The 21089-nt window shown below is 45.3% G+C and overlaps 1 protein-coding gene across 14 annotated transcripts in view; it reads left to right on the forward strand.

The window, feature by feature from the left end:
- The window catches only part of NCOR2 (nuclear receptor corepressor 2), a 1213077-nt gene that overhangs the window by 1088242 nt on the left and 103746 nt on the right, over nt 1–21089 (forward strand). For all 14 annotated transcript variants that reach the window (XM_085635706.1, XM_085635715.1, XM_085635711.1 and 11 more), the window contains 6 exons: nt 844–948; nt 5446–5549; nt 7988–8138; nt 13148–13300; nt 14503–14592; nt 19729–20012. In XM_085635706.1, coding sequence (XP_085491832.1) covers nt 844–948; nt 5446–5549; nt 7988–8138; nt 13148–13300; nt 14503–14592; nt 19729–20012 — 887 coding nt within the window. The remainder of the gene's footprint in view (nt 1–843; nt 949–5445; nt 5550–7987; nt 8139–13147; nt 13301–14502; nt 14593–19728; nt 20013–21089) is intronic.

A 21089-nucleotide genomic window follows, 5' to 3' on the forward strand; every position in this document is an offset into this window, starting at 1 on the left:
GTATCCAACAGACTGCCAGGGAAAATTCAAAGGGTGTTTGAGAATGGTCTCTAGTGGGTCATTTCTTCAGGTGGAGATGCAGCCTGCAAGGCATCTCAAAGTGTTAAACGCTCACTGCTGACATCCGCTCTGACCGGCAAGTGAATGCTGTGAATCCTTGCAGTGCCACCTCAGCTATAGATCCTTCTCAGCTCGATACATTGTGTATCATTCATTTGGATAACACTTGCTGTTTACAGGGACTAGAAACAAAATGTTGATATAATAAAATGCTATATTAAAACCCGTTTTTATTGTCAGAATTACTCTTGTTATGTTCGTATCACTTCGTTGTCGGGTGTGGTGCCACAAATGTAAGTCCCTTTGGTCGTGAGGGTGACTGACTGAATAGCTGACCCAAGAGAGTCTTGGAGGCACATGAGAGGTAGTGAAGGGGGCGGTGAGGGGCGGCGAGCATGATGAAGCTCAAAGTTTCATCTTTGCCATTCGACGTACAGGACTACCATTCCCAGCATGCTTGGTGTTGTTGGTTGTAAAACCTTGACAGGCTGAAAGTCGCCCTCCTGACATGGGGCCAGGTATGACGTCAAGGTGGACTTTTGCTGTGTCGTGCGAGCTGTCCTAATTACCTTGAGTCAGCAGCCGCCAAAGGTAATCTTGGGGTCACGCTGCCCCAGCCCTGCCTGCCCCAGCAGCGTGCAATGCAAAGCAGCCACAAAGGCAGAGACCGCAGGCGGGACATGGTTAGCGCCGCAGGGAAATCACATACAAATAAAGCGCGCATTTCCATCTTCTGAGGTGTACCATGCAAAGACCGAAAGGTGTCTTCTTTTCTGTTTGCAGTGCCTTTCCCTGGAGTGAAGCAAGAGCCGCTCTCTCCAAGAAGCCAGGTCAACCATCCCGAAAGCCTGGTGATGCATACCTCCCAGGAGACCTCCACCTTTAAGGGTAAGATGCGCGCCGTGAAATATTTATAAGCAAAAAAAAAACACAAAGTATTCCATGCGTCAACACTTAGCGCATAATGAAAACTGGTCGGCACTTACGCTCGAGGCGCTTCGCTGCACGTTTATTAGGAGGCCCGGTCGTGCATGTCGGGTCTTGCAGTGTCACTCGGATTCCGGGGGCAGAGGGTGGGTCTCCGATATCCCTTGAGCACCAGGCGCTGTAGGACTGGGCATCCGCGGAACAGCAGCCGCCTCGGCCTCACAAAGGTGTGCAGAGATTGTGGTTGTGTTGCTTTGCATGTGTTTGCTGATTTTGTTGTGCCCTTCAGATGCAGTATGGCTCTGTGTGCGCACACTAGTTTTTTTGCCTTTGGAATTGTGAAGATGCACAAGTATTTGTGTAAAGTGGTGGTGACGTTTGTTTTAGGGGAAGAGAGTAAGGAATGTGATGTGTTCGCCCCTACTCACTCCACTTTCGGCCACAAATCAGACCGAGCTAGGTTCCCAGCCCCACCGGCCTCAGTGCATCCATGCTCCTGTTAGTTACCTTCCTCTGACTCTGCTTGAAGAGGCCTGGTATGGAAGTGAGTGTGAGCAGCGTGAGCTCAGCAATTTCACAGTAGTGAAAAAGAGCTACTGCTGATGATAAATAGTCAGGCCCACCTTCTGTTGTCAACGCCAAGATTTCCATAGCTGGCCTGGCGCTAGGCGTCTGTGGATGCGCCGGCGACACACTTTCAACCCCCTACCAGCACATTCAAGTCCTGATACATGTAAGTACGATTAATTGCATGTCTTGAGGTCATTCTCGCCTCCATTTGTGTTGCTGAAAAGCTGTCCTGATGCTCGCCGTCCATTCTGTAGAGGGACACTTTAATTTATGCCCAAAAAGGCCCTTCACTTTATCCATCCCTTGAAAGCGGCCATTGCTTCGCATCAACATTGTGCGTCTGTTTCTGCTGCGTCTTCTGCTGGTTCCTGCCACATGCTTGTTCTGGTGCGCTTGTGCACGCCCCCTTCTCTATGGAGTGATGAGTGGTGGTTTGTGGTTGCGTTGTCTTCGTACAGCAGACCTGGTACTTTGTCCTGATACTCCCAAAGCCTCTCCTGGGATGAGCCAGCCTCGGAGCATGTATGTCTGGTCCCCGGGTAGGCAGTGATGTCTAGAAAGAGGGCTCACGGCAAATGCAGGTGGATCCGCAGCAGTGTTCGCGGGTCCGGTGAGAATGAAATGTGGACCAGTCCCGCGTAGGACCAACAGGCTGGAAGGTGCAGAATCCTCCTGCGACCCAGGGCTCCGTTTCCCCTCGATGCCAAAGGTGGCGAGACTGCATTTTCATGGCCCCAGTTCATGGAGCCATCTTTCACTTTGGTGAACCTCCAGCGGCAACCTGTGGAATCTGTGTCGTGAGGTTATAGGGCATTCTTGACCCTCAGCACCACCTCCAGTTGGGGCTTGCAGGCTTCCCAGATTGAAGAGGCTGGTGGCCCTGAATACTCCTCGGAGCCCCAGGCTGGGCTTCTCTTCTCCAGGAGCTGCCAACATCTTGAGTAGAGGTTCTCCCCGCTCCTGCATCCTCTTCTATGTTCCTGTCCTGGACCATCCCCAGGAATGCTCTGCTCTTCAGTGACTTTCAATAATCTCATCACAGCCCTGCTCTTTTGTTGTGTTACTGAAATAAAATGTTCCTCTTTTAACACCTAGACTCAAAAGCAGTCACCCTGAGAGAGCGGTCGCCCTGCCTGCTGGCACACAACGGCAGGTGTTGACAGTTCCTGCCTGCCTCCATTGAAAATGCCAACTGGACCAGAGAGATGTTTGCTGAAGGCTTGTGGCTATTTTGTTAACATCTGCTCGCCTACTTTAGTTGTGGTTCACTGCTATTTAGGGGAAACCACACACTTGGAGATGGCAATTGTGTTTATTTTTTTAATTGTATTGCCCTTGTGATCGATGTCTATAGATAAACCCATTAAAACGTTCCTTGGGATGTCTGCCTTCCTGTCTTTACTTGCATTAGTGGACAGTTTTTCCATCTATCAGTTAGTTCGTTTCTGCAAGTTTGTTGTATCCGGAGGAAGCAGCATAGACTAGAGTAATGTTAACCAGTAAATCACTACATTTTTTTATTTGAGTCTGACCTCAACTGAGATCAACAAATACAAAGATAAAATGTTATTATTGAATTTGAAATGATTAGATGGTAAATCTTTTGCTCTTAAAACACACTATAAAATGGAGCAGTTACAATATTCGATCGCCTACCCGTACAACATTTTGCTTTTAAAGCACATTATAAAATGGAGCAGTAGCAGTGTTTTATCGCCTACAACATTCTATAAAGATAAGATGAATACTTCTGATTATGCGTTTTAACTTTAGAACAGGTTCAGAAAACTTTTAAAAAACTTATACAGGTTATGGCATGCAAATTCATTAACTGGAGAGTTACACAACATGATTAAATCTTTGGCCGAGAGTGCATTATACTTTAATTGAATTGGAATTATATAACGACGTTGTGCCGCTACTATACTCGCATTAGGACAGATTAGTAAAACGTGAAGCAAATCTTGTCGGCCACCTTTGCATAACTCACATCGGCCTCTGGGATTATTTGTACCTTCCCAGCTAGCTAAGAAGGTTGCTAAAGGGAGTATACCCAAACGTAAGAGTAGGATACATCGCCTTGCCCCGTGCTCTAGTTGAAAACGTAAATAGGGAGCATAGGTTTTAAATTCTATGTTTTCTGCGAACACTTTATAATGCTTCAATTGAATACAATACTCTTTATCCAAGTAATGTTAACGATCTATCACATGTAGCTTTCAAACGTCCCCTTGATTTTTGTAATTATGAGTCCATTGTAATGATTATATCGGTAAAGAAAAATGTGTATACGCTATACTATGTAATGTTTGCCATTGGTCTCTTTTTGTTTTTTGATTGAATTTGACATTACAGCCTATGACTGTATAATGTTTTTATATAAATAAAATACATTTATTGTCTGAATGGAATCCAAGATTTATAGCAACATCAATGCATACAGTGAGAGTGGAACATTCAAATGGGGCAGAGGTGGGGAGTCAGTGGAAGAGGAGGAAAAAGGTCAATAAATTTGCAGTGTGTCTAAAAACTTAAAAAAAACACTGAATGTTGCACTTTGAGATGACAGGCCCAATCACATGCCTGTTTCCCCACCTGTCCTTGACGTGCTGCTCAGACTTGTGTATTTCCCATACTTACACAGTACCACCGCTCTCCTGCGTCTGACCCATGCATTGTGTGCCACCTCAGATGGAAATGTTTTGTACACTCGTTGCTTTTAGCCAACAGGACTTGCAGACTGGCCATGGACATTCAGTTTTGGCACCTTGGAAATAGGCTGGCGAGTGTGCAGATGCCAGCCAGGGTGCTGTAAGGTGGGAGATTTAGGGTTTAAAAGTCAGCCCAGCCTAGCCCTACTCTACCGAGCCCACCACTTCGTAGCAAAACCTAAGTGGCACCTGTTTGATGCGGGGAACGCTAACCCCATCTGGGCACACTGGCTTCTGCTTAAGACAAGGGGTGAAGGGACCACACTGCTTTGTATACCAGCACTCGATTCGCCCAGATGCATTGTGGTAAATGCAGTGCATGATAACACTTACTTCCGCGCAGCCAGTGCTGTGTGTCTCTCTAGACACACGTTTCAGAATGTTTGTCCTTCGTCAGTAGAGTAACACTTTGTATTTGCAGTGCTCTCACAGTCTTCTCAGGTTTCTGTACCACTCCCAGAGCACTGGTGCATCCCAGTGAGCTGGTCAGCCCAATAACTCAGCAAGGAGCCAATCAAAACCAGGAGGGAGGGAGCACACTTCCAGCATACCACCGCACAATGCGCCCAAGATCACTGCTGCTGTTCAGACAGCGCAGAGGAGGTGTTCACTTGAGGCACTGGAAGAGAACAGCGCCTCGAAACTGGATCAGTAGTGTTATTAATGCTCGCTGTAGAGCCCTAGGCTTGACCACACGCGTGCTTGATGCATTGGTATGCAGGCGTAATGCCACCTGCTTTCATGCAAACATCATTCCTTAGAACATGCACATGAGAACAGCATTGAAACTGGATCAATAGTGTCATTAATGCTGGTTGTAGAGCACTAGGCTTGACCACACGCATGCTTGATGCATTGGTATGCAGGCGTAATACCACCTGCTTTCATGCAAACATCATTCCTTAGAACATGCACATGAGAACAGCATTGAAACTGGATCAATAGTGTCATTAATGCTGGCTGTAGAGCCCTAGGCTTGACCACACGCGTGCTTGATGCATTGGTATGCAGGCCTAATGCCACCTGCTTTTGTGCAAACATCATTCCTTAGAACATGCACATGAGAACAGCGTTGAAACTGCATGCAATGTGTCCTTGAGCCCATGCTGCTTGCCTCCGTTGCCATGGGCGCTTTCAGCTAATGGATTACTGTTTGATTTCTTATTGGTCATCACAGGGGCGTCGCTGAGTCCGTCTCCGGGTGGAAGCATCACGAAGGGAACACCCAGCAGCCGAGCGCCTCCAGACAATCCGATTTCATATCGAGGGTCCATCACACATGTAGGTGTTTACTTTACTCCTCCATTAGTACTCCGCTTAATCGCTTGCTTGCTGTTGTGTTCTGCTTGAAAGTCAATGATTGCATGCAATCTCCCCCCCCGCCCCCCCTTCTCCCTTCGCTCTCCCTCTCTCTTCTGCTGGGCATAAAATATTGGTTTGCAGCTTTTTAAGTCTGATTTTAACAGGTTTGAGTGGCTGTGTGGGTGTATATGTGGGTGTGTGAGTAGCTGTGTGGGTGAGTGGCTGCATTGGCGAGTGAGTGTGGGTGTCTGAATGGCTGATCACTGCTCATGTGGTGAAAGAGGGAACGTAGCACCCAGAGTTTAATTATTTGTGTTGTAGGCGGCAACATGCCATAGAACAGACATTTATTCTGTAGCCGCCGGTGTTATTAAGGTATTGCTGGTGGCTTTTCAAGTCCAGAGCTGAAAGGGGCATGGTAGTAGGGGTCTTCCTGTACCCGACCTCAGTACATGCCAAATCTCTCCTTAATTTCTGGCACTGCCCTTCAGTTGTCCTGGAGACAAGCCTCGCTCTTCGACCACCTATCCCACCAGGGTCCACCGGGGCGGAAAAGCTGCATCCTTGCCTGCATGTGGCACAAGCCGCAGGATAGCCCAGGGATGAAGTCTCCAGGGATGAGCCCTCCCTCCCTTTCCCACCTTGTACACCTTGTGCCTGCGATGAGCCTTTGGCTGAATGTTGTGCACAGCGCCGGCAGCAGATCAGAAGTGCTACAAAGGCTCAGACAGATCTTGTCTCCTATGAAGCAGCCTCATTCTTTGGCCAAGCGCTCCATGGCATGGGCCTTTGTACCATAGAAAGAGTCCTTTATATTCACCTTTTGCTGAGTTTCATGGAATAAGAACGGTGATGTATGCACGCGGCGCAGTCACAGCAGTTGCATTTGCCAGCACCCATTGAAGTTGTTTCATGTACGTGTATCATTGTATAGAGACTTTTTGAAGTTTCAAGCATGTGGGTCATTGTATAGATGCGTTGGGTGTCTGGACGTGCTTGTATGAAGTGACGTAAAATGTATCAACGCAAGTATTGTCCGCATGGATGTAAATGGGGCAGCACAGACAGAATATATTCCTGTCTAGGGGCAAGACGTACAAGGAATCGAAGTCACAAAAAGGGTCCGCCAAATTAAGCACTGACTTTTCACAAATTGATTTGGATTTTGTAAGTCGATTTATATACTATTCAGCGGCGGGTCCTCCACTAAGGCGGAGGAGGGTCACGCCTTTTTGTTTATTTTGTAGTCCATCTGTCCTCAACACCATCCCCACCCCTCCCCCGCCACGCTTCAAATTATTAAAGCCTAATGTTTCATGAAAAACTAGAAGTCTAATCTCGAATGTTTGAAACAGGGTTGTCCAGTCATCTCTTCGGAGGGACCATCCAGTGAGAAGAAGCAAGCTGGCCTTCTTGCCATCAGTTGTCACATCAACAATCGCCAACAAGGAGGGCTCTGGAATGTCCCTCTGATTGGTGTGTGGTCGGGTTGTGGAGACCCCTTGTGATACCAGTCACTAGATGTCCTTTTGAACTGTGAAGTTTAGGTCTAAGGCCTGCTTAGAGGTGAGCATTAAAGGCCACATCCCCAGAGAAGTCAGCTGTCCTGTCCTGGGCTCTTTGGTTTTCCTCTCTGCGTTCAGGGTAGGCAGTGCTCTCTACTCTAAAGCTGCTGCCGGCTGTGCATGTAGAAGGACCAGTTTCTGCAGCCCTAACACAGCTCGAAAAGGTATCGGGCCGGCTGCCCAATCTCAGGAGGCCGCACCATGCCATAACTAATGTATAAGACCATCATAGAAACACTGGTGGCCTTGCACGGAGGAATATCCCCGTAATGCAGAGAAAAACTCCTTTTAGGCCAGGGACATTTAAATTATGATATGTAATCCTACTTGTAGTGTAGATTTCCAGTAGCCACATTTATGACGGCATCTGCCCCATGCCAGCAAGCCACGGTGGCATGTTGCCTGAGTATCGCCAGCATCTTTCCTGTGACGTGGCTCCCTTCTTGCAAGATTCCCGTGAGGCAAGTAACCCAAAACGCGGGCGCCTGTCCAGGGATGGCGCAGTCCCTCCACTACACAGGGGTTTTTTATTATATGTGTATTTTGGCGTACACTACCCGAAAACATCGGACCCTGTAGCAGGAGGAGGAGAGCACATCTCCTTCGCCTGCATCTCGTGGTACCCAGCATCTTTGGGAGGCTGCCATGAGACCTGTGCGCATCTCTGCGCCGGTAGCCGCGCTCATGAATAAATAACCTCCTGATTTACAGCCGCTGCCCCCGCGGCTCCTCTCTGCACTCTCTGCTCAGCCCATGTTTTGGGGACGCCGTGTTCTTGTTTCTGATTCTTCCTGGCTAATCGCTTGTGACACTGTTAAATATGGATCTGTGCTTTTTTTTTCTTCTTCCAAGGGCACCCCCGCAGAAGTGGTGTACAAAGGAACCATTACGAGGATAATCGGAGAAGACAGCCCCGGACGCGCGGAGAGAGCGAGGGAGGAGGCCTTACCCAAGGGACAAGTCGTTTACGAAGGGAAAAAGGGACACGTGCTCTCGTATGATGGTAAATGTGACTGTGTGGCAGGTCTGGTACCCAGAGGGCCCCGTGCTGGCCTCCTTTACTGAAAGCTGCTGGAGCTGAGCGCTCCGTAAAGGAGGGCCGCCGCGAAGCCCCTTCCAGCGCATCCTTTCGCAGCTGAATAGCCGATCCCAGTAACCACCATGTCCTTGCACACTCGTCGAAAAAACGTATTTAATCCCTGGTAAAGGGTAACATTTTCTCTAATATACGGTTGTCTGATAAATACCCAAACTACCTACCCCCAGTGGAGTAATGTTATTCACCTAAATCCACCAAAAAGAAACAAACACACCTGCCAGCTCTTTTCTCCTCCCACTTCCAAGGAAGCATCGCCATTGTGTGCAGAGGGGCTGAGAAATGTACACTGTGCAACCCTTATTAATCCGGGATTGGCTAGGCATAACCTATTCAATTTCTAGAGAACTAATCTGCCGTATTACTGTTCAGAGATGATGTTTGTGAAGTCCATTATTCTGACTTGGCATTGGTGTTTTGTTGGCCCAAGTTGATCTTATTTAAACAAAATGTTTAGGGATTTTTTTGTAAGTGTTTTTTTTTTATCTTGAGGCAATCATGAAACCGTCTTGTTAGCCTTGCACAACAGAGCTTTGGCGCTTTCCTGTCCCGTGCATGAGGGATTCACCCCGTTCCGGATTTATTCTTTGCATTCTGCACCGTGTAGTTCTCTTTATCCCTTTAGAGAATCAGGACTACAAGTTCCAGAATACAAAGAAGTATCTCGGGCTGGATGAGCTGCTCTTGCCTGGTCTAGGGAAGCTTGAGGCGGACCTCAGACGGATGAACCGAGGGGCGCTTGTTTGCCTGGAGCAGTGTTGTTGCCGTGCCTGCGGTTTGAAGTAAAAATGCGCACAATTAGCTCCGTTTGTCCCATTACAATATGCAAATAAATGCAAAAAAACTGATCCTTCACAGCACGCTTTAGAAAGAGGTGGATCCAGAGTGCTTACTAATCACATACCAAATGCCAGTTTTCATGAACCCCATTTTAAAACAATTTAGGCCAGAGGTGTCAACCCCGAACAGAGTGCAAATCCTTGCCAGATTTTTATTCTATTAATCGATTACCAAGTTGAGTTCGCTTCATTGTGAATTCATTTATATTCTTGTAACTCAGCGTTGGTCTGGTTGGTCATGCTGGACTGCGCAATAGCACACTCAGCTAGAATGCATAGGTTTGATAAATAAAGACTTCATCTTAAAGGGCCTCCGCTCTTGTGGCGGGGGGCCTCACACTCGTGGCGAAACATCTGTAAAGAGAAACTGACCTGTGGACGTGCCACCACAGGTGTGGGCCCACCTGCTCGAGCATGGAGACCCTTTGTGAATCGAGCACAAATTTCACGGGCAAGGCAGGCTATGTTTGTATACTGTCCGGCACATTACTAGCACCAGGTCTTATGCTCGATCCTGGAAATAGTCTAGCATCTAAAAATGGTGGTTTACTGGCTCTGGTCAGTTCTTGTCAGCTAGTCGAGTGTTGGCTCGGCGGGCGAGTAATTTACACAGATTTTGCAATGAATAGTTGTGATTTATAAATACAATTTAACTTTGTACTACTGCTGAAATCCAAGGGTAATTCACACATGTATTCCTGGCTTTCTCCAGGGCTTCTGAAGTAAACCAGAAGCACTAATCTCTTGTAGTACTCCTGGAATTCAGGGGTGAGCCAGGAGTAGCCAAGAGTAAGGTGCCACAAAACCTTTGGTAAATACTAGCTGGTGTTTGTTGATACAAGCTTTTGAATCAGTGTGCTGAGAAAAGGGGGAAAAAGGCTAGCCATTTCCAATGTTTTGTGTGTGGGCTTATTTTCACCTTCTGTGCTAGATATTGTTTTTTAGTTTTGGTTGCCACTTTTGTTTTTAGTAACATTTTTCCTTTCCTTGTATTTGGTAGTATTGGCTCATGTTTGAGCTCTTGGCCTTCAGACCCATTTGGCTCAGGTTTGGTTCTGACAGCACCACATAGCGAAACCCTCTTGAGAAACCTCGTCACGGGTTCGAGTCTGATCATCGTCTCTCATCGTTAAACTAACCAATCTCAATTGGTAAATCTAAGACCTACTTCAGGAGTCGATTCAGGGGTTTTGGTTTGTGTTATCCGGTGCACGCCAGCATCCCGTGGCCTACTCTTGTCCATAAATAGTCCTCCCTCTGGATTTTAAAGGCCTTGCTTTGCCTGCCTGGCTCCAGAAATACTTCAATTACCCGGTGAGGGTGGAGGCATGAGTGAGGAGACAGGAGAGGGTTGCCTCAGTGACTTATATTTTCTCAAACCAGCTGGTTACAGACACTGTTTCATTATAAAACCTGGAAAAATGTTGTTGAGTGTCTGCCTCTGTTCTCTGCCAGGAGTATTTGCCAGAAAGGACGGTCTGGAGATTGCCAGTCCCTGGCACGGTGCACCGCACTGTGCCATGATGCGGGCAACATGTTGTCAGCTCAGAGCCAACTGTCTTGGTTAGAGATACTGAAATAAACACTGGGCATTCAGCTGTTTCCTATGCCAGTTTCTAAACTACAGGCGGGCTCCATGGTTGAAGTTTGCCGTCCTGTGCCTGTGCAAAACCAAGCTTCCACACAGTCAGCGCTACAGTGCAGGGTTCGCGGCGCTTTGACAGAGGCAATGCTCTTCTCAAAGGCCTGCAAAATGACACACTTGTGTCACTGAAATATGCCTTCAGTGGCTTCCCAAAAAGTTACAACCACATCACCTCCACACTCCTGTAACTCTACAGTCTCACACTTCCAAGATGCACCAGATTCAAGGTGCTATGCACCGGTAACAAATCCTTTACTGCTTCCAAGGTCTCCCCCACAGCACTCAAAGTAGTAAACAAGAAGAGAGGACTTCTTCTCTCAAGGCATTCAGGAAGGAAATCCAGGCCTTTATCTTCTCCATTTATCTTCCATCTGTCTACCTGATCCAGCGGATTACTAGCTTGTGTTACTCACACAACATATACTCACCTGGGCCCATACACATTCATACAATAAGCCAGTAGTACCGCTGGGGTCAATTTTGATTTACCTGCAAGATTCTTTACCTTTACCAAATTCTTACCAACTTGATCTCCTTGATAATAAATTTCCTCTAGTCAATGAATCTAGTTGCTATGTTATATTAAGTAGAAATGACGTTAAAGTTTTATTTTCCAAATAACCACAGACTCAAAGAGTTTTAAGAGTTTTATCTAATCAAATAATTTTGTGAGTAAAAGATCAAATACATGTTATACACCGTTTTCCTTCAGGAAGAAATCAAATCAAGTTCAATATAAGTCTCAATTTAAATAGATCATGATGACAGTACCAGAAGGGGAAGAAAACAGAGAGCAGTACAAGGACATACTACACAGAATTATATTTGCCTAAGGTGGTGTGCAGACCAAACCCCTGGCCAAGGAGTCAGGTGAAGTTCTCCAGACAGGTCGGGAGATAAAGGATCAGGACCGGTTCAGGACCAGGATGGGGATCTCTTCTAAGTGCAACGCCTGCGTCGCACCCCTCTCTGGCACTACTCTCCTCAAATTTTCTTCCGCGAATCCCTTCTTGTATGTGCCTCCTCGATATTTCTTCCGCAATCCCCTTCTAGATGATTGGATTCGTCGATCAGTATTTCAGTCTCTCGAGCCAGGTTTCTGGCATCTGCAGTCTGCGTTGGGTCTGTGACATCGATCTAACTAAACCTCCTCCGTTATACTATTCTATGTTCATGTACCACCCCCAAATGTCTCAATATCGTGAAAACCCCTAATTCTGATTGGGAAAGGCAAGGGAAAAGGTCATCAGACCATGCTAAATATAATAATTTACTTTAGGTTCATGGTCTCCTCCCCCCGCCCCAATTTACTTTCCCAAGCTTTATTTCCACCCGCATTTCACATTATGATCAATACTTTGTATTTATTTTGTATATTCTTTTCTCCCTCTGTCCGGGTCGATGGGTTAAGTTCTCAAGAGATTCTTGCCAGTGCGACCTTGGCTGAGTTTCAACGGTGTCATCATAGTTCCGGGCAGGTTTGAGCGCGCTTGCAGGTAGGGATTTCAGTCACCCTCCGAGGCCCAAATATGAACTAAATATAAAGTTAGAAAAAGACATGTTAGAATACGAAAATAAATGAATTCACTGTATACCACTTATCACTACTCTAATCCCATTTACTTGTATATCTCTTTCGCATTAGCAATTTAGTAAACTTATAAGGTTTAGTTTAAGCAAAGCAAAGCAGTAACATGTGCGTTTCAAGCGGCCATTTTAGAAGCTAGTGCGCAGCTGCAAAACTTTCCCTCCAAGCATAGAGAACGTCATACTACGTAGATGCAGTAGACGCATGCGCAGTAAGAATCCCGCGTTTTAGCGGCCATTTTAATGACACTCGGGTTACTGTTTAGTAATACACATAAAAAATCTTCCCCTATATACAGTATAAGGTGTGTAATGCAATCTTAGTATTTACAAACAGGTTGATTATAGTGTTAAACGTTATTTGAGAGGATTGCATCCGAGCAAGTCTCCTTTATTATGAGACGTTGCTCCATCATACCCCCACCTCTGCCTCCCCCCTTTAGGTCTTCGATTTGAATTTTTAAAGTGCAAAAATCAAAACACTACAAAAAACATAGAAATGTGAAAAAAAACCATTATGAACCATGGCACAGCAACATAAATAAGCAGTGTGTATTAGTTGAGATACCTTTTCCCCAAGGAGGTCTCTTGGGGAAGCATGACCAATGACTATTGTTGCCAAAGTCAATATCTTTCATTTATGTACCCTGGAAAGATGAAAGACTGCCACAGCAGTTAGCAAGACTTTATTTTGGGGATGGTGACAGTGTTGTCATCACGTGACCAACATTAGGCTGTTGTAGAGTTTGCCAAGTGTTAGAGAGTTGTTTTGCTGCAATGCTTCCCTTTAAACTGAATTTAGTGCTTGGGTTTCTTGTTTTCACCTTCGTCTGTTCTCTCCCCAGGTGGTGTGCCTGTTGCCCAGAATGCTAAGGAGGACAATCGAGGTTCCGGTGCCTCCCATGACCCAGCGGGGTCTAAAAGGACCTACGATATGATGGAAGGAAGGATCCCCCGGGTGCTACAAGTCCGGGATCTGTCTGCATCTAATATTGAAGGTAGTTGCTGCTCATGTTTGCTGTTTGTGGGGTTGAGAAGCGTTGACATGATTGAGAATGCTGTTGCTCTGTTATTTTTTTTTCTTAAATTTGATTGCCTACGTGTGGTCTGCACTTCACTCATTATCAGAATATTGGTCGCAGTTGAGGTTGCATCCAGTAGGTGAACTCGTTTGCACATCCCATTGGCCAAAACTGCTAAACAGCCCAGGTTTATGGACTGTAAGTGGAATAATAGCGTCAAGACATGGCAGAAAACTCCTGTCTGAGACACAATCTCTGGCTCACATCTGTATCTGAAGGTGCTGCCCAAGGTTTCACTGGACCCACACTCAAGGGGATCACAGTGTCTTTTTTTTTTCTTCTTCATCCAGAAGGCAGGTTTGTGCTATTCTGCATTGCAGGCAGTGTGCACTCAGCGAGCAACTTGTGTAGTTGGTGGTGCTGCCCAGATGTGCGCATCAGCGATTTAACTCCCTTTGTAGAAGTAAAAAAAAAAAAGACCCAGTGGCACCAGAAATCTGTAATTAAAAAAATCAAGTTGAATTGTGGGATCCGAGCCGACCGCACTGCTTTACAATGTCTGATTCTGGTGGTGAAGGATGGAGATCGAAGGGGCCATAATGGATCAGAGTGATGAGAAGTGCTGAGAAGGAGAATATCAAAGCAGTGTTTATCCTCAGAGTAGTGGGTAAGAGGGTAGGTAGGTGGAAGAGAACTTCAAAGGGTTTGTCAGAAGGTGGTGAGAAGAATGGTGGGGAGACATCGTCATTGGTATTTGTGGAACAACGTGATTGGGGGTTGTGTACAGAGTGCACGTTCATGGAGTCTATCTTGAGAAGGCTACATTGTCAGTGAGTTCCTGACTTAGTGTTGTTTTTTCTTTTCAGTTTATTTTGCCTTTAAGGTCTTTGGGTTCTATGGTTAGTTTCGCAAGCTCTTAGTGCTACATTCTAGCGTGTAGACAGAGCTTTCTTATGGAAGCCTACACAGGCCATATAGCCTAAACGCCTTGAGTACCTTTCTAAATTGAATTAAGTGCTCTTTTTGATTTTTTGCCCTTATCCAGTAATGGGGCAAAACATCCTTTAACCCTCCCTCTGACTAGACTACAGCATAATGAGCTCAGAAATATACCCTAATGATCCCACATTCTCGCCTTCATTAATTATTTTCCCATTTTTGTGTTTTGCTCATTTTAGGTCTAATGGGCCGCGCTGTCCCACAAGAGAGGCACAGTCCGCACTCCTTAAAGGAACAACATCCTCACTCGCGAGGCTCGATCACACAAGGTAACTTCTTCCGCAGTTGTTATCCTCTCTCTGAATCAGGGTTGTGTGGTTTGATTGCTTTCGACTGGCCCCTTGTCAGGTGGATTATCTTGAGCCTGTCCTAGTGTGTCTGGACTTGTAGATCCCTTATAATTGGAATCTGAAACTACAAATCGCTTATGCAAAGTTAAGTTCTAAAAGCTAACAGGGTGTGAAAGTGACTCTCACGACAGCAATCTTATCCGTATGTATAGTGTTCGTGCTTATGACCCTAGCTCAACATTTTTTGTAGCGGTTTTGTCTTGGTGGTCTGCTTCCTTCTTTATGGTAATTTGTTGTGCAGTTCCTTTTTTCTACGTGATTGTCTGAAAGCTATGGCCTGGAAAGAAAATAAAGACATGACCCACAACAGGGTTTGTTTCTCCTACTTTTGAGTGGTCTAGCTTCACATTCACCTATTTCTAAAGCAAACGTGATAGGCCTCAATTGAAAAAGTAGCTCTTTCCTTTTGTCTCCAAACACTAGCTGGCTGGTTATATTCACAACATCTGAATCTATTTCTCGGCCGTGCTCCACATACATTGTTGCGGGTAGTTTGTTATTTCTTTTGACCCACTGGCACGGTCAGCAGGAGGTAACTAATGTAAGCCTTTGGTCACGTGTGGTTTCAAGTGCCCATGGGTGATGATTAATTCATATTCCCTATCTATGTACCATTCACACTCCTTAAAATGTACAGGAGGCTGCCAGGCAAACCTCCATTAAAAATAGAAATGCAGCTTTCCAGCCAGCTCCCCCAATATATTGCGTCAGGTTGCTCGACAAGGAAGGACGGCAGATGCAGAGTTCTTGTTAGAAGGGGTCGGCGCGGCGTTCAGAGAGTGCCTTCACGAGAACAAAAACACTGACATTCTGTGAATTATTTATCGGCCATTTTTCCTCTTCTATAACTCCGCGGAGTATCCTGAGGTCATGGTGCTCTCTGCTGCTGTGCATGAATTATGTATTCACATCTGTGTAGCTACTGAAGGACTCACACTTCTGTTTCCTGTCAGAGGAGCACCTGGGCACAATCCAGAGGAAGCCAATATGTTTTTAAAAAATACTTTTGATTTTAACAAACCCCACCAAGCTCAGTTTGATGAGGCTTTCCTCAGTCCTTTATGGCTAACTTCATTGAGATTTGCAGAACTCAGATTTCCTATTCTGTTTCTTTGACCTCTCCAGAATGCAGAGGGCACTGCACTTTCAAAGTGTTGCAGTCAGTCTTGCATTGCACACCACACTTAAAAGGCAGGCGTTTCCTATCTGAAAGCAAATACGTTGCCTTCTGTACTGTGCACCTTAATACAATCTTCATTGAGCCAATTGGCGCAAGCTTCCTTGAATAAAGAGCTTTGAAAGTTACACTAATGCATGTTTCATTTGAAATGTATCAGTGTTTTTTCCGCAGACATCTGCAAGTCTCGTGACCGATATGTTTCTACGCTAGTCTGTGTACGGGTGTATAGTATGTATTTTGTGGCGCGAGTCCTACAAACCTGTAACACCATACTATTGCTTTTTTATCACATGATGATATAAGAAGCTTGTGAAATTGAAGAACTAATCTTACTGTGGCTGAGCTAGGTTGTTCACCAGCAAGACTAAAAGACGGGTGTAACCGTATTTATTTGGTATCTTTCTTAGATTTGTCCAGTTGTTCCAGAGTCCAAATGGGATTATGTGATACGTTCCATCATCTAGTTATGCCCAAGAACAGAGTTCCAGAGCCTTTCCTGGGATGCCTTTACCTACCTGGGGCCCTGTTTAGAGTTAAATGGACAGGGTATTCACTACAAACGAGTACCCTGCCTTCCAAACTTGTGGTTATGCTGCTCGGTTTAGAATCAGGGGGACTTCCATGTTTCCGGCAGCAGAGTTATGCTGGTTCTTCAGGCGGAAACCTTTGTCTGGTGGCAAGACTGACATTGAACCTTCAGACTGTCCAAGCTTTTGGGGCATATGTTCAGACATCATTATGGGCGGCAGACGAATATGTCAGCATCACTAGAGAGGGGCTTTAGCTCGGCCCACCTGTTGGGAGCTAGAAGTACATATTTTGATTGGGCAGAAGTTGAATGCTTCTACAACAAAAGAGTGTGCCCTCCAAACAACTGTGATCATTTTGTTTATTTATCCACGTACCTGAGCTTGCACCTTCAGGGGCCCATTAATGACATTGTAATGCTATTAACCCCTTCAGCGCGGCGCGGATTCCCGCGCTGTGCTGAAGGGTTCGAGCGCGGGCGGGGCCATGACGGAACGGTTCCGTCATCCGCACAGCGCAACCGATGCTCATGACGGAACCGTTCCGTCATGAGCATCGAAGGGGTTAAAGTGTCTTAGAGAAGTAGAACATTTAGGGTGGTTTTCTCTGACAGCAGCACAGGTGAGAAGAGGAAAGTCATTAACAAACTTGGATGTTTAGTTCTGGATTGACAGTGCAACTTTCAACCAACCTATTAACTTATTATCAAAGGCACTGTAGCACACCAGAATACAGTAACTACCACAGTTCTCTAAATATGTTAATCCTGATCAGTATATCAACATTCGATTCAATATGTCCATTCCACTGTGCCGGATAACACAAAGAGTTCGAAATATTAGTCCAGTTCCACGTCGAGTTGTCAATGATTGAACTTTATTCCAAATTCACAAAGCAGCCGACGCGCGTTTCGCCCGAAGGGCTTCCTCAAGGCTCCAAAATAAGTTATTCTTTCATATGATAAGTAAATTTCTCGCCCAAATTGTCAATCTCCATTAGAGTCCTATCTCAGCGATTCAGCTGTCAACTGTGAGATGCATAATAACAAATCCAGTAATCATCAATCTAGGTATATAGAATCCAAATTATTTAAGATGAAACGATCTTCATTCCTGGGACCATGTTACGTCCTCACTGCTGTCCTGTGTTCCGACAGCATAACATCAAAGAATAACTTATTTTGGAGCCTTGAGGAAGCCCTTCGGGCGAAACGCGCGTCGGCTGCTTTGTGAATTTGGAAGGGCTGTTTTGTGAATTTGGAATAAAGTTCAATCATTGACCACTCGACGTGGAACTGGACTAATATTTCGAACTCTTTGTGTTATCCGGCACAGTGGAATGGACATAATGATATGGAATCGAATGTTGATATACTGATCAGGACTAACATATTTAGAGAACTGTGATAGTTACTGTATTCTGGTGTGCTACAGTGCCTTTGATGTGGAGTCAATTTTGGGATTACATTGTGATCTCAATAAATTCAATACTTCAGGTGGATAAGTATTAAGCATTGTATTAGCACCCAACATTGAATGTTTAGGACCTGTGTACATATGATGATGTGCAAATCGATATAGCATATCCACCTATTTTTTGTGTAAAACCCTTTAACTTATACCAATATTATTCTACAATTCTTTGATTCCACACAAATACATATCTATTCCTGTGCTATTTACATGTAATACTTCACATTACCATGCAACATGCTTTTATACCCAGACCTGTTGCAGTTGTCAATGCTTGTTTTTTCTTGGTCAGGACTGCCATGGACAGCCTGGAGGACCAGAACAGGAAATACAAATAATTATGCCCCCTTCCTCTCTCTGGGAAAACCACTGCTGCATGAGAGCCATTAACTTGTTGTTTTTCAAACACAAACTCCAACATGGCGCCACCACACCGCCACCGCATCATGGGGTAGCCCTGCTGCAGGCACAGAGAGGCTGACCTAGTGGCGCTTTCTTTATACTGTAAGCTGTACTTTGCTTGGGCATCAAAGTGCACCCCTCCACTGACTCCTTCATAAGGTCCAGTGTCTTTGGATTCTACTTAAATGACAAGCTGTTCCTGAGAAGGTAGCTTTACATTTTTATTGTGTCACTCTCTGAGACACAGTTGTGATCTGGACCCTGATCACAGGAGCACAGGGTAATGCAATGCTACTAGCAGGCTTTTCTTGAAGCAAGCCGGCAGCCTTTTCCTGGTCCACGGCAATGCACCTAAAGCAAAACTTGAAAGTGCCTTGTTTGCCAAACCTGTCCAGCATAGCCCTGGCAGTGGGCTGAATTCAATGTCTACGTGGGAAACCAATCTCAGAATCTTTCAACTGCAGCACTTGCAAACAAGTAACTTCACTGGTGTCTTCTCTATTAGGCTAAATTAGCTTGTATCTGTAACCAAAAATTGATCATTGAGAAAGATGGAAGCATGTTCAAAATGTGCCGGACAGCAGGTTGTTGAAGAACCAAAACAGAGCACATCACGCCATTGGTTTGTAACCCTACTACCTCCCTATGCGTAGGATAACTAGACTCAAATCTTTAGGTATTTCACTCTAAACCACCCAGGGCATTCTATCCCTTTTTAGAGATTATGTTCACTCAGTGCCATCCCATTTGGGCATTATTGTGGTGCTTGAAAGCCAGTTTACATGGTTTCGAAAAGGAAGCACCCAACTTTAGCTCCAAGCTAAGTGTTGGGGAGGGGGAATAATCTGTTGTGGGGTCTACTTGATGGGCTTTGGCCTCGTAACCATGAGCCATTCTCTATATCGGAATCTAAATCTTTCAGTGGCTATCCTGAAAATCTAGCATAAGTCTGATGCTCCTGGGCCAAGTTGGGCACATCTACCTTAGAGTATCCCATGCTTGCTATCTTTAATAGTCAAATCGATATAGCAATCAGAGGCCAAGGATTCTAACAATCCCTTTTTAGCAAATTACTGAAGGTGAGGTATCAGGACAGGGTTTGAGGAAATTGGGTGTCATGTGGCAGATGCACTCACTTCATAACAGTGGAATCTGCACAGGTCCTAATAGCATAGCCATCCAGTGCATTTATTGAGTTTTTGACATTGTAAAACAATCATACTTTTTTGGGCATCCCATGAATCTGTATACACTTTCAGCTGGAAGCTGCTGAAGTCTGGTAACTATAATGTCATTTGTAGACCAATTATTGCAGCGTCAACCTGTTTTGGTCACAGTGTTGCTCCTCATCCTCACTGCAACCCTTGCTGCGGCACACCCACCTCTTGCTGCTACTTTTCCAGTATATATCAGTGCTTGGTTTGTTTTCTTTTGGGAAGAAATAACTTTGCCTTTTTTGGGGGTATATTGTAGGAATTCCTCGATCCTACGTGGAGGCGCCCGAGGACTACCTCAGGCGGGAAGCCAAGCAGATGAAGAGGGAGAGCACACCTCCAAGAGGCCTGCCAGAAGGCTATAAGGGGAGGACCCACGAAAACCTGGGGACACCTCTGAAAATGAAACCCGCGCACGAGGCACTGGTGGCTACAGTAAAAGAACCAGGAAGATCGATCCACGAAATCCCCAGGGAAGAGCTGAGACGCACGCCAGAGATGCCTATACCCACAAGGCCTCTGAAAGAGGGGTCCATTACGCAGGTATGTTCAGGTGTCACTTTATTTATTTGTGTTCTAATAGAACCAACCATGGGAGTCAAACACTATGTGCACTGAGGCATTATGAAGGGGTAGGTGCATATCAGAGTGCACTTATACCCGTCCCTGCTCAGCATCCCTGTCTACTTTCTGAGTTCTCACAGTCTGAAAATGGTGAGTCCACAAGGTGAAGGGAGAAATTGGGTGTTGATGGGGGAAAGCGGGCAGGTCAAGGTGAGACCAGGAGCAAGATGGAACGGGCCCCGTACAAGGGTTTGGGCCTGGAAGAAAGAACTCGGCCAGGTACAAACCAGCATATTTCATACATCATCTTGGGGGGTGTTGACATTGCTACATCAAATTGATGGTGAGCCACATAATTTACCAATTTTGCTACTTTTACAAGACAGAGCTTTGTTGTAAAGAAGGTGTTGGGTTTAGGTCTGGGCTCCAATATTAAGAGAAGACCCTGACTATAACATTTTATTGGGTAAAATTCTAGGAGTATGTTGAATTTGGAAAAGCATCAGCCTTGGACTGCTTTGTACTGTTCCTCCATTTTCTTATTTTTGCCCAGATATAAATGTTTTGCTATTGACTCAGTTTTTGGCTATATATTATTTTCATGTGAAATGTTAGTTTATGGTAAGAAGTTTTCTTAAGGGCAATGTATGCCAGCTGGTGCTCTCTCAGTGTGAGAATAGTAAGCAATAAGGTACAAGAATGCTACTTTTGAGGAGTAAAATAAATTGGTGCACAAGAGTATTCTGAAATTTGGTAATTGTAACCTTATTTTTCAGGATGTAGTGTAGATATTTTCAGGCCATTCGCAGTTGGTTGCTTGCGAATGATGCAAGTTTTTGACCTGTAGATTTGTCTCATTGCCAGTTCAGCAGGGTGAAACAAGCAGCAGATTTGTGTCAATAACCTAAGGAGCAGATAAAGTGCTGATAAGATATTGTGAAATGCACCCTATTTAGATCAGGTTTGACCTATTGTTACCAATTATTTAAGATATACTTTGAGTGCGCTTTAGCTGTGCCCAGAACAGTATTTCTTGTTCACCACACACAACTGGCT

This window comes from Triturus cristatus, chromosome 11 (assembly GCF_964204655.1).
Source record: "Triturus cristatus chromosome 11, aTriCri1.1, whole genome shotgun sequence".
Taxonomy (NCBI): Eukaryota; Metazoa; Chordata; class Amphibia; order Caudata; family Salamandridae; genus Triturus; species Triturus cristatus.